The 14,908-nt window shown below is 28.2% G+C and overlaps 1 protein-coding gene across 2 annotated transcripts; it reads right to left on the bottom strand.

The window, feature by feature from the left end:
- Positions 1-2,542: 2,542 nt before the first annotated feature.
- Positions 2,543-8,070, bottom strand: LOC109799164 (uncharacterized). Of its 2 annotated transcripts, none has more exons than XM_020359697.3 (5): positions 7,877-8,070; positions 7,586-7,748; positions 6,083-6,176; positions 5,279-5,478; positions 2,543-4,924 (listed from the first exon to the last, which is right to left on the bottom strand). In XM_020359697.3, the coding sequence occupies exons 1-5, from the start codon at positions 7,934-7,936 to the stop codon at positions 4,848-4,850; spliced, it is 594 nt and encodes a 197-aa protein (XP_020215286.1). In that variant the 5' UTR covers positions 7,937-8,070; the 3' UTR covers positions 2,543-4,847. The 2 variants fall into 2 exon arrangements, with proteins under 2 accessions (XP_020215286.1, XP_020215285.1); XM_020359696.3 differs by having other exon boundaries at positions 2,546-4,875; positions 7,877-8,069.
- Between the last annotated feature and the right edge of the window lie 6,838 nt (positions 8,071-14,908).

Here is a 14,908-nt window from a genome sequence, read left to right as displayed (position 1 = left end):
TATTACTTGAAGAAAATCTCCTTATTAACAAGTCAAAATTTATGATTTTGAATAAATTTTAATCAATAATATAAAAGAATAATGTTAGAAAAAAGCTACTGAGTGCCATTAACTTTCGTCATCTAAAAAACTATTAGAAAAATATCAAATTTAAGTTATGAATATGAAATTAACTTAGTTAAAGAAAATTTTGCACTTACAATAAATTTACTGACTCGAATGAGTGGAGACACATGTACAAAAACAATTATTAGATAATTTTAGACTATTATATGTATTTATATTCTTTCTCAGCCAATTTTTACCTTATACAATCGAATTTTTAATTCATAATTTTTTATAATGCTCGATTATTTATTAAAAGATTATAATAAGCACATACGTACTATGCGATAATTTATCCAGCTTTCTCAACAGTGTGCTACACTTTGGGCCCCAACACTTCTGGCAAGCTTCAATAATAAAGAAGAAGGAATGTTCAAAACCATACAACATACTCTCTGTCTCTCTCCTTCCTTTATCTCTTCCTTTTGTTTTTTATTTCACCTCATATAATAAAATTATGACTTTCCTAAAAGGATGTTTAGGGCTTTCAATCTTATCTCGAACAAGTACTTCAGTGCACGAGATTTCTATCATCATATGGAATGGAGAAAGTCAGAAATCCAATTTTAACATTAATAGAATTAATTAGTGCACTGTTATTCTTCAAGCCTATACTCATGAGTCATGCTCATGCACAAATTTATATCATTCCTATTGATTATTTTTTTTATTATTTCGTAATTCATTCACCAACAAGGTAACTATAATCAGGGTCAATCAAAAACTTAGGATGCATCCTTAAATTTTTACTCTTTACAAATAGACACTATAAATTTGAATTTTGTTTATCTTAAAATAAAAATGTTATTTATTTATTGCTGAAATATTTATGAAAAGTAGTCTTTTGCATATTAGCATGCATGCATGTTACCAGTTTTGGCCATGATCTTTGAACATGGATTGGTAGGTGGTTACTAAGTGCTCATCGTTTCTACTAATAGTGTAACATTTGTGCATCACCTAGCTAGTATAACTAGTAAGCACAGTTACTCCACTCTATAGGTTATCACTTATATATTAGTCACTTTTGCAGATATACGTACATCATAATAGTAACATGTATAAATTCTAGTTCTTCATTAAGAAAAGTAACATGTATTTTAACAAGTCTAAACAAAAGCCATAATTTATGATTAGAAGGAAAAAAAAAGTTGGTGTGCTATTATTAAACATACACACATATAGCAACCACTTAAAAAAATATATGTTTATGAAATAAGACTTTTTTTTATAAAAGAAAATGTACAATTAAATGTGTATCACATAATAAAACATCAAAAAGTGACTCTGGTAATTAAAATAGTTAATTATAAAATTTGTGATTGAGATTAATTCAGACACATTAAATAGTTTAAAATTAAGTTTAGTTGGATAGTCCTCACTAAATAATAGTAAAATTTACCTTAATTATCAATTATATATAAATCTTAGGATAAACCTAAAGATGTGAAGAAAGTCATAATGATGACCGATTCAATCGTTTTGAACAGAATCCTAATCCTACGGTATCAGTAGTTGGCTAAAAGCGAAAACAGTATGAAGATGATAAACTTTTGTCATGTGCTCTTTTACCATTGTGATTCGCAACTTGTTTGATAAAGAGGAAGGACAAAATACCGTAGAACTTGTCATGCTAAAGTGGATCCACCTCCTTCAGAAACTACTTCGCATAGTGTTTTTTTTTCTCCTTCATATATATATATATATATATATATATATATATATATTAGTTATTAGGTATAGAGCGTATTTGGAAACCGTTCAGAATTAAGAAATTAACAATTATCAATGTTTTAAAATCATATTTAAGACAATAAAAATCATATACGAAATGTGAAACTATACATGCTAATACCGCTTCACATTAATAAATTCATTCGAAATGGCAAAGACACATATTCATATTAGCTAGGAAATTTTTTTGAACTATTTGCATATCAACTTCGCCTTTCAAATACCTATAATCTATAGAAGATAGACCTGTTTAGGTTTAGAATGTTTATAATATGGTAAAAGTAATTCTCCTGAACTGTTATATTTATTTGGGATCTTATTTTAAAAAATAAAATAAAATCAAACATGTATCACCTGAACTGATTGCCTGTTGGTTAATATTTTTTTGGAAAAATATTTTTGACTATATTCGAAGTTGAATACTTTTGGGTTGTTCAAATCAGAAAATTAAAATCAAATTGTCACATAATTTATTTTGTCAACTCTTCTCACGTTGTTCTTGCCCCTGTATTAGTTTCTTCTCTCAGAAATATTTGGTTATATATTTACGATTAGTAATTCATTTGTTTAATTATTTTAGATACATATGTCCTTCTTTGTAAGACGTTTATTATATATGAGATGAAATGAGCAAGTGCGAAATAGGGAGACAAGTCATAAAATAAAACCCTACATGTATATGAGAAGGGTGGAGGTAGAATATTGAACGAATTTGATTTTTTTTTAATTTTTTGGTACAATAGGAAACTAAACAGAAAAAATAGAAAAGAAACTAAATTACACAAAGTGAATTAAGTCCCAAAGCTTCTAAAGCAAAGTAGCAAACCGAGGAGGTCTGTCCCAGGAGGATTTTCATATAAATTGTGGATATAATGATTGATGTTTCAGACCAAGTCTTGAGGGGAAAAAATGAAAACAAACCCTTAAATGACTCACTTAATTTGACTCTAAATCTAGATTTAAAGTTAAAGTAATTTCTATATAATAAAATTTGTACGGAACCAAAATCAATCTTTTGTTGCACGTGATGTTCACGTGATAAACATGGTCACTGTCGCTAGCGTGGAAGACAGTATTTGTTTGTTGTTCTTCTCATTTCAAATTTTTAAACCACACATTACTTTCCTTGGCTGAGGTAGCTTCCTGTTGTTTTCCTTCTCCCTTTGACATGAAGGAACAATTACTGGCCGATGGCGACGCTATGTTGTCACTTTACAACGATTTGGAAATTGAAATGGTCTGATATATTATTGCAACAAGAATGACGTGATATTATTACAACACCAATTCCAGCTTGTTAAAAATATTTTTATTTGAATATAACAGTTATCATTGATTTAAATTATTACTTTGTTATCATAATTAACTACATCAATTATGCCAATGAATTGATTGCTACGTGCATTCTTAATTATAGTGCAGATTGAAGTGATACAAATCCCCCAAACCTTCCACATCAAATTCCCCTGGCAGTTAAAATAATTGCAGGGCTACGGGCTACCTGACACCGTGAACCATGAGCATGATTCTCACTCATTGGATGCTGAAAGGGCTAAATCAAAATTGACAAGTCAAGAACCTTTAATGGATCTAGGCATCGTTCTGCATATGATTAAGTCATAGATGCCTATATTTTAAATGAATGTATTTACTTTAACTGTTTGTAGTTGTAAGATCAGAAAAAGGATAATAGGACATTATAACTCCACAAGATAACTGAAACTCAACGCTGTAAAACTTAGGTCAAAGTTACAGCCCAGTGAAATACCATCCAAAGTGAAAAAAAAATAAAAATGAGCATAGATGTAAGTATGGTAAAGCTGTTTAAGTGGTAAAACCTTGTAATTTGTAGCAAAGGTTGGCCGTTTCATGATTTGATGAACGAGTTTATTGTTTATGAATGAACGACCCTATTCACAAATAATAACCTGAAAGCCCCAGTTTGTTACTTACTGATATACTGAAGCAGAACCAATGCTCGAAATTATGGGGCCCAAACTGAAGTGGATGGTGACAGAACAATCACATACTATTGCGTAATGTCAATAAGCAAGCTTGTGGAGGCTTCGAAACGGACCCCTACCCAAAAGGAGCAACTTAAATGAGCACATTTGTCCTTTTGAGAGCTAGAAAATGATATGAGGACGTCTCTTTTCAGGTACGAACGATGTCAAACACTCCCAGCAGGGAAAAAAAGTATATAGAGTACGAAATGGAAGGATTTCCTTGTCTTATTGTTGCCGTACAAATTCAAAATCTATAAGCTCATGAACTCTGTAGTTTGACCAATACCTCTGGGCAGTGGCCAGCCCACATGTGAGGCAGCGTAATCCTCAGGCGCCAACTGTATCCAAACATGAAAAGCTGCTTAGCTGCATTACCGCAAAGGGCTTCAAAAGCTCATACTCCGCGAGGAAGAGATAATTCAACAAGAAAACTATCTTTCACGGACACAGTTACAGTTCTTTACACCTGTCAACTTCAATGGAGCAACACCACGTGCTTCATTCTCTTGATACACTTGCTGCCTATATCTGGTGCATGGGACTTTGTGACCATAACTTGGTTTTGATTCAAGTGCGCGCAGTGGCCATTTACTTGCTAGTCGCTATTCTTCATATATTCCGTATCAAGTTAAATTCAAAATCATACATGGGAGAATATGAGATATCATGATGCTAATTAATAAAGAACAAAACAGACTAGCACGCTAGCATTGTTTTGTTCTTATCACTTACCAGAACAAGAAAGCCACAACAAGCTGACTGCTTAGTTTTTTAATCATCTACTCTGCTCCATCAAAAAGTTTTCCTACTTTCCATATTTATCTATCCATATCTAAACCTCACCAGAAGATCCTTAATGATCAAACATGACAAAAATGACTTGAAACTCCAGTTAATTATTTAAAGAAATGAACTTATAGTATATCATCGCTGGTCCCAATTGCTGAAAGCAGTGTAGTCTTCAAATCATTGATATCCTTAAGCAATTTCTCATTCTCCCAGTTACTCCTCAGTATCTGAACTTCTAATGCTGCAGTAGGGGTCGTGAGGAAGTGAATTGGAAAGGTTGCAAAACATCACTGTCAAATAGACAACATCTAATACTTAATCATTAACTTTAAGAATCTGTTTTATTATTTACCACAATGTGTGCAGATGCATCAACTTCCCTATGTATGTCGTCCTTAATTTGATTTGGTGGAAGCAACCTATTATAAAGGGGATATATTTTGATAACTACCCCTTTGATCTCTATTTTTTAGTGGACTATTATACTCCTTAAAATGTTAAAAAAAAAATTATATTTTTTTTAAATAATTATCTGTAATTTTCAATATTTATCTATGTGTAATTATTAGAGGGACGAAGTGCCTCGGCCCCTCTAGTAATAATAAAGAAAACTCATGGGACTAAGGTTTAAAAATAAATACTACCTGAGTTCGAACTATGAAGATCCTCAAGAATTTCCTCCACAAATGCCAATACTGAATTTTTAAAAACATTATTTTTCTTTTCCAAAAGTTGAATTTCATTTTCAAGGGAATCTTTCTCAGACAACACAGTTCTCACTTCACAATCTTCTCTCTTGTCAATTTCTCTCTGAAATTCTAGACATAGTGTTGTAAAATTTTCACTGCAAAGAAAATAATCACACAGACATCAAAATTGGGCAGTGACGTTGCATAAGATAATATCACTTCCACGAAGATTAACCATTTTAGATTAGATACTATAAAAAAGCTATAAGAAGTGAGGATTCAAATGGTATTCGAAGTTAAAATGTATATACTCATACATACAAGTTCATGAAGGCACTAATGTATACGTTCTATTATATTAGCAATTAGCCACATAGCAAAAAGGAGAAATGAGAACTAACTTTTAAACTATATTCAGTCAGCAATAGGATCAAAAAATTGGTCCTCAAAACAGATCTTATATTATCAGTTGAAATAACAAAGATACCATACCTCGCATGAATGTCCAGGGACAGTTTTTGTCACCCCAATTCCTCAAAGTACCACAAATAAATGCATAGACATATAGCAACTTTCTACCCTAACAGCGAATTCAAAACTGATACTTTTTGCAGTATAGGATTGATTTTTGAAAGATGCTTCTGTCCATGAAAAATGATTCCAGCATTTGCTTGCAGATTTTAAGTTTGACTTTCACGAAAAGCTCAGTACAGAATTAGACTTCAATAACAACTACGTATATTAAGAGTATTTCAATACCGTTTTTCATTCATTTTATTAACCATCTCATCCCGCTTCATTTTAAGACAGCATAACTCCTTCTCCAATGTACTTACTGAAGCCCTGAAATCAGCTATAAAAGAAAAGAAAAGAAAATTGTAATGCAGCACACGAATGGAACTGCCAAAATAAGATCGCCAAACAATGAATTGTTCAAGGAAAATTAGTTGACACTTGATATAGATCCTACTGCTAAAGATCCAAATTCCAATAAATAGATGCTTTTATTAAATTAAAATATCATTTCATTCAGAATTTTCTCTTGTGGAAGCAATTTTTTTTTTTTTTTTGAGGAAGGAACATACAGATTTTGTTTTTGGTCAAATAAATCTAATCTCAGCATAAAACTGTATAGATTAATGGTTCATGACTTTGAAAGAAACATCCGAGTTCCAGAACCAATAATTAGATTTTACTTTTCAAATTTTTGAAGCCAATTTGATTAAAAAATTCTTAAAAGTCAAAATGTAAACTAAACATGGATGTGAAAGTAATCAGGAAAAAAGAAAGTAAAGAAAACACGATGTTTATGTTGCCTTCATTTTTTCCGAAGGGGAAAAGGTTAACAAGACTCAAATCGTCAAACTTATTAATTAAGAAAGAGGAAGCAAGCAGGACATGTTCAAAAAATTCCACGGTATGTTGTTATGATGTCTATAAACTCTATCTATCTATCTTACTTACCAGTTCCGTTATTTTAATTTATCTATCTTTTATACTAATATATAAAGGAGATACTCCTTTTAGTACTTATAAAGAAGATATATTTAGGAGTTAATCACTTATACACTACCAGTGTAAAGTTTTTTTACATTGACAACCAATTATATCCTTTAATTGTGTCATGTCACTGTTAAAAGTAATTGTGTTTACAGTGACATGACACAATTAAAGAATATAATTGATTGTCAGTGTAAAAAAACCTTATAGTGACAGTGTATAGGTGATTAACTTTATATTTAGGTAACCAATCTTTTGGTTTCCACTTTTTAGTGAATCATTATACCTATTGGATGTAAAAAAAAAATTATATTTTTTCTGAATAACTATCCCCAACTTCTAATATCTATTAGTGTCTAACTATTAGAGGCACGAAGGTATATAATTAGTTCCATAAATCCTAAACCAGTTGTAAGCAAAAAAAAAAAAAAAAAACAAAAAAAAACTAGAAACACTAATCAAAATAATTGATTAATTGCCGATTTATTGGTTTAGGACATTTCACAAACGGATTCACCTATTTTTGAATTAAGAATCTTAACCGATTATCAAACAAATTATTTTAATTTGAAATGCAGTCCTGTAAGCAACTATAACTATTTGATTTCCTAATGAGCTTCTCATATCGTTTCTATAAATTCAAGGATGAATCGATCAGAACAAGTAATAATTTAATGCAAAGAAGAGTACCGAGTAGCATCTAACCAGGTGTATTTAATTTATCGAAAAGAAGTGGAACAATGAAGAGCAAAGTTAGCGTACCAGCGACGGTGACGTATCCTACGGTGTCGAACTGCAACATGGCACTGGTTTTGATCAATTCAGCTTCTCTGGTTGCAAAATCGGCCTCGATCTCCTCGCATTTGACGATGCTGGATTCGATCTCTCGAGTAATCTGAATATTAGCCTCGATTTCTTCGTTTACCTGATCTCTCGAAGAATAAATAATTAATCAAGTGGTTGAAAAAAAAAAAAGATAATTAATCAAGTATTATCAACAAGGAAGGAATAGCGTGCGTGAGAAGAAAGATGAGAAAATACACACATACATACCTGATCCAGCATTTCCTTCAGAGATGAAATGTGAGCGAGAATCGCTCCTGAATCTTCCATTGCTTTCTCTCTTTCTGTTATGCAATGCACTCTGCAATGCTACACCACTTTTCAACGGCTCAATTCAACGTTTCCCGCGCTTCATTGCAATTTATATTTTATTTTTTTGTGTTCGTGAGCAAACACGTTAAATGAGGCCAGGCCCAGCCTACCGAACTAATATGTGGGCTTAAAAAAATTTAGGCCCCGTTTTAGAGCACAATCTAAGGTCCATGTTATTCTTACACCCCTTTACTATATTTTTACACTTTTTTTTTCCAGAAAATACTCTTAACAAAAAATATTATTTTTATTTTATACAACTTATAATTTTAAAAAGAGAAATTCTATGGTACCCATCTTATTTGAGAGAGTACCGGTACAGTCTTTTATATTTTATATTTTTAATAATTTATTTAAATAATATTTATGATATTTTATTTTTTCAATTTTTAAATTATTTAGTCATTTTATTTTTATTTTATATATTCTAATTTATTTGTAATAATATTATTATATATTTAAATAGTTTAATTTTAATAATTTTTAAGTATATTTTTATCTTTTCACTTAAAATTTTTGAATTTCTATATTTTAATTTTAATAATTTTTTAAGTATATTTTTTATTTTTTTGTCTTAAATTTTTGAATTTCTATATTGTAATTTTAATAATTTTTTATTTCTACTATTTATTAATTTTTTCCTTTTTTAATATTTTATAATATTATTAAAATCTTATAATTTTATCTTACTTTTTATTTTATAAGTATAATTTAGATTATTCATTTTATAATTAAATTAATTTTTTAAATTTTTTATAAGTTTACATAAAAAATGTATTAAAACCCCTCAATTTTAGAGGGTACCGTAACAACTCCCTTTTAAAAATTGGTTCAGTCTGGCCGTACGGAAAAACTTAACCGGAAACCAGTAAGTGCTGAATTTGGATAAAAAATTTTGATAGTACCAAATTATTTTTTTATATATATAAAATTATAAATTAAATTTTTTATTAATTAAAAAATAATAAAATTTCCTTTTTTTTACTTAATTTTTTTAGTTTTATTATAATTAATAATATAATAATATATAATATAATATTAATATATATATATATATATATAATTTAAAAAAAGTTTGGGAGAGGTACTCCCTAATCACGTCTAAGGTCCGCCCCTAAAAACAGTAGTATAGCCGGTCCGAACTTTTTATCGAATCGGTGTGAACCAGTAAAATTCAGATGATTTTAGGAACGAACCACTTGTACAGCTGTTGTAACATGCTTCCCCTAGTTTCAGGGGTTGGTTTGGGAGTGATTTATTACGAAGTTAAGTTTTGAGTAAATTTTTAAAAAACTGTAACTAAATAAAAGGATCCGAAACAAGGTCATGGAGGTTTTGGACAATCCAATTGACCACTAAGTCATGCAATGTTTTGTGTTTATAATTAACAATATAATATATATAATTAAAATTAAAGTATATTTTATTTATATTCGTTTAAATTTATCTATAATTTAGTTATTTTTTTCAATATTATATTGATTTAAAAAAATAAATTTCTTTAAGACATTATATGATATAAATTTTATTGAAATTTATTATAAATATAAAAATATATATATATATATATATATATATAATATGAGTATTTTTAAAAAAATTAATAAAAATCAAATCATATTATTTAATGAGTAACTCATTGACTTCTAATTTACTAACCTAATTTAATGTTCTAACCAGTTTGAAAATTGATCCAATTTTTAAAATATTCATATAAATATTGTTTTGGTTATATAATAATAATGATAATAATAATAATAATGATAATAATAATAATAAGGTTTAAATGTGTTTTAATTCTCTCAAAATTAAAGTAAATTTATTTTTTATTTGTCAAATTTAAAATTATTATTTTAATCTTTATAATTTTTAAAAATTATATTTTAATTCTCTAGATCATCAATTACATATATGAAAATGACAGATTGAAATAATTATGTACTATCAGTTGAGTTTAATTTGATATTTTTGTTAATAAAAATACTAATAAATAAATTTTATACAATAATATTTGATAGATTCCTAACAAATTTGAGTAGATATAAAATAAAAAAATTTAAATAAAAAAATTTTAAAAAATCAATTTTAAATTAGAAAAAACTATAAAATAATTACTTAAAATTTAAAAATAAAAAATTTATTTAAACATAATAATAATAATAATAATTATTATTATTAGAGGTAAGACGTAAGAGCTATCACTTTGTAATACAAAATGAAAAAACAAGTTTCCGTCACAACATGAAATAATAAAATAAAAACAAAAAATTCTATCGTAACAAAAACAATTTTTTATTGCATCAAAGACACTAAGCATAGGCTTAACTTAATTGGTTGATAAGCTCTTAATTAAACATGTATATAAATAGAGACAAAAAAAATTTACTTTATTTTGAAAAAAAATCAAAATTTACCTTAATTTAATAATTATCAGTGTATAATTATCCTTTAATATTTTGTTTGATGAAAGGAAAGGGATAAAAGAAATGGAATAAGTGAGAATTAATTTGATAAAGATAAAAATAAATAAAATATAATTTATAATTTTTGGTAGAGTAAAATTATTAGGTGAGAAATAGAAAAGAAATTTGAAATTTTAAAATTATATTTTATATAATTAAAATCTTATGTAAAAAAATATTTATACTCTTACGAGTTCACCCTTTTCTTATACTTAAATTTAAGTAAATATATAAAATTATCATTTTTTTGTATAATATTAAAATTATAAATTATATTTTAAAAATGAACTAACTTAATTTAAATTATTATTAAATTTTTACCGTAAAAATATACCATTAATTTTTTATTATTTATTTAAAATTAAATGAATGTAAACTATATATATATATATATATATATATATATATATATATGTATAGATTATATTAAATATTGTATTTCGTATATGACCTTGCGCAGTCAAATAATGCCTTGCATATGTACATTGAGAAAATGTAATTGAATTTAATTAAATATATATAAATGGAAGACTATATAATCGAATATGAAATTATATATGGGGATGACAAAATTATTCATATTCGTGTATATTTAAAGATAAAATACATCATAAATAATAAATTGATAATTTAGATGAATGTATGAGATAACAAATATAGGTATTTTTTTAACTATTTATAAACGGAGTGGGAACGAGTATGGTAGTATCCATACTTGTGAATACTTGCTAAATAATATTAATTGAATATTCATATTTTTATTTTATAATTTTCATAATATTTTTAATATTTCAAAAAAATATATTATTAATTACAAGTTTAAAAATTAATATCAATTATTTATTTTTAATATTTCAATATATTTAACATCAAATATAAGTTTAAAATTATTTATAATAATTTTTTAATTTAAATTCAAAAATATTGACGGATATCGTGAATATTTATAAAATTTATGAGTATCACTTAACGAATACTTGCAAGAATATAAAATAAATACAAGATGAATTTTTAATTCACTTAACGGGTAGAGATATTTTATTATTTCTCTCCCCGACCTTATTATCATCCCTAATTACATAATTAAATATAGGTTTTCATTTATAACAATGTGGAACATATTGTCTCAATACATTCTTGTTGAAAAGTACATAAAATTCACTCAAATCTTATTAAATTCCGCTAGAACTCACACATATTTCCATGTGATCCATACAAATCATCTCTCTCAAAGAGACTTTTTTTCTTCTTCAAATTTCTAATAAATAATAATCTCTTTTTTTTCTCAAATCCTTCCTAAATGATCTTTTCTGAACATACCCATAAAAAGAAATACTCGTTTAAAAAAAATCAATTTATATCTTTTTTGGTAAAGATAGGAAAGATTATAAAGATAGTCGTAATAAGGATTGAACTTAGGTCTCCATGTTTCTAACTACCTCAATCGTTTTTCACATAATTACTAGATTAATCCTAATGGTCAACCAATTTTAAATCTGGCAGGCAACAGTTTCTAATTTTCAATTCAAAGAGATAAATTACAAAAATAACCGTGTAAGGGTGATTATTAATAATTTCAGACAAAGAATATGTACTGCATAAAATGGAAAAAAAAAGTTCCAAGAGGACGAATAATTGTCGCACGCAATAAACAAATTTGTGGTGAACTGATGCGCAAAATAAAAGCAAAGAATATGACTTTAAGCTTCGGTTCACATTATCTTTAATCACCGTTGTGTTTAAGCGTTCTAATTATAATGTTATTCCGAATCACTTTGTTCTATTCCTACACGTAATTTTACTTAACTTGTCCATTGCGTGATGCCATCTTTTTACCAACGGCGGGACGATTCTATTTTGGTGGTGGGTAGTTTGCACATGACGACGGAGCAAGGGTTTTTCGTGGCTCGTGACAACATATGCTCCAAGTTCGGGACTCATTATTATATGTTATTATCCTCATTTGCAAGTACTTCCACGATAGGAGTGTCATTCTACTTATTCCAATATTCAAGACGATAAAAAATATTAGTAAAGATATTTCAACATTCAAATTAAAAAAGAGTTTAGATTAAAAATTAAATTAAGGTAAAATAATATCTAATGTTTTATATATAAATAATTGACTTTATTTATAGAATTAGAGATAATATTACATGATTCTAAGAGATACTCATGTTGATAGAGATATTATTTTTGATAATGTGAAATCATAAGAACATGAGAGTTCGTTCACTCAAAAGTTACGTGTGAAATTGTAAGAATATAAGAGTTTGTTTGCTCGAAAATTGCATGTGAAATTATAAAAATGTAAAAGCTTGTTTGCTCAAAAATTATGAAATCATAAAAATGTGAGAGCTCGTTTACTCAGAAATCGTGTGTGAAATTGTAAGAACGCGAAAGCTCGTTGGCTCAAAAATTGCATGTTAAATGGTAAGGGCACGAGAGCTTGCTAGCTCAAAAATTGCATTTCAAATCATAAGAATGTGAGAGCTTGTTTACTAGAAAATTGCTTATGAAATCATAAGAACTCAAGAGCTCGTTCACTTGGAAATCATGTATGAAATCATAAGAACGTGAGATCTCGTTCACTAGAAAATTACATGTGAAATTGTGTAAACGGGAGAGCTCGTTCGCTTAAAAATTGCAAGAGAAATTCTTAAAGTGTTGTTTGGTGGGAACGATCATATATTTTTGTTGAAAATGCGCTTTTGTGGTTTTATTGATGAGTCATTTGAATTTCTCACATGGTTTTAGGTTGTTTCATTAAAACCTCCTTAGTCAAAACCCTTTTCATGGAGAAAAAAAAAAGAAGAGGTTAAGGTAGGAATAAGAGTATAGTTCCCAATTTAGCTGAAATAGTATTTCAAGTAAGTGATTTTCCACATTCTTGGGAGGGGTTTGCCTCCCTGTTCTTGAAGTTGGTATGCCTCGTTGTCTAGATTTTGAATGACAAGAAAGGGTCTTCCCAAGTAGGAACAAGTTTGTCTACTTGTTCATCTTTTCATGCTTCCATGGTGGCTTGCCAAACATGGTCACCTGGTAGGAAGGATTGAGGCTTTAACTTGAAATTGTAGCAATGAGCTATTTGTGCTTGTATGTTGCTTCATTGATTTTTGTTTTTTTTTTCTCTTGCCTCGTCGATAAGGTCGAGTTCAATATTTATGTTCTTAGAGTTTGTTGTGGGTTGAAATGTGATCATTATAGGAGAATTTGCAAAGTTCAACTTGTATTATGGTGTCAATGCCAAATGTTAAGCGAAAGGGGGTCTCATTGGTGGTAGATTAGGGAGTGCAATGGTAGGCCCATAGTATTATAGGTAGTTCGTCCAGCCATGGTTTTTTGGAGGGTTAAAGGCATTTCCTAAGTTCGTTCAGGATGATTTTGTTGGTTACTTTAGCTTGGTCATTAGGTTGTGGGTGTTTAACTAATGCTACTGTGTGTGAGATGTCATGTTCCTTGAGGAAGCTTTTGAATTTGGATGTTATGAATTTTCTTCCGTTGTTAGTGAAAATGATGTGTGGAAGGTCGTATTTGCAAATGATGCTCTTCCATGTGAATTTATGGATATTATTTGTGATCTAGCAACTTGGTTTCAATTCACTTGGTGAAATAATCAATGATAACTAAGAAAATTTTGACATGTCCTTTGGTTACTAGGAAATACCCTAGTATATTCATGCCACACGTTACCAAGAGCTAGGGGAGTAGACGTTGTGGAGTGTTTCTGCTGGTTGGTGCGTGAACATGTCGAAATGTTGGCAATTTGAACTTTTCTTGATGAAGGCTTGTCAATTGATCTAAATCATTGGCCAGTAATATCTTGCTTGGAGCACCTTTGAGATCATGGTTTTAGTGTCGTGAAAAATGAAAATATGTTTTCCCTTCTCTCTTTTCTCTTTAATTTTTTTTACTTCTCATCTTTTATTTTTATTCTTTGTCATTTTTATTATTATTATTTTAGTATTGCTTTAATTTTTTTTTAAAATAAATACAAAAGGTTAAAGCATATAAAGTAAATTTAAAAATATTCAAAGACATATTAGTTTTATAATTTTAGTTTCAAAAATATCACAATTATATAAATGTAGTCTCTCAATAATATATTAACATGTTAATAATGCTTAAATTTCATTAGCACAATCTTGATAAGAAAAGTATCGTTAGCATAACATTTGTGTCATTAACACTTGTTAAAACAACTATATTAGTATTTAGTAGTCACGTTAGCATGTTTGCTTGATATCAAATTGTGTCATCACTAACATATCAACCACTAAAAGGTAACCCCTCTAAACCTATATATAAGGGGAAAAAAACTAATTTTACATAAATTAAGAAGGATAATTAAATATATTTAATTTTTATAATTTCATATAAAATATATATTATATTTACAAAAATACCTTTAAACGCATTTATTATAAATAATACTCTCATTTATTATTTATTATTGTAGGAGTAATTT

This window comes from Cajanus cajan, chromosome 8 (genome assembly GCF_000230855.2).
Source record: "Cajanus cajan strain Asha chromosome 8, NIPB_CcT2T_4, whole genome shotgun sequence".
Taxonomy (NCBI): domain Eukaryota; kingdom Viridiplantae; phylum Streptophyta; class Magnoliopsida; order Fabales; family Fabaceae; genus Cajanus; species Cajanus cajan.
Note: the sequence above shows the minus strand (reverse complement) of the source record. Positions and strands in the feature narration are given on the sequence as shown.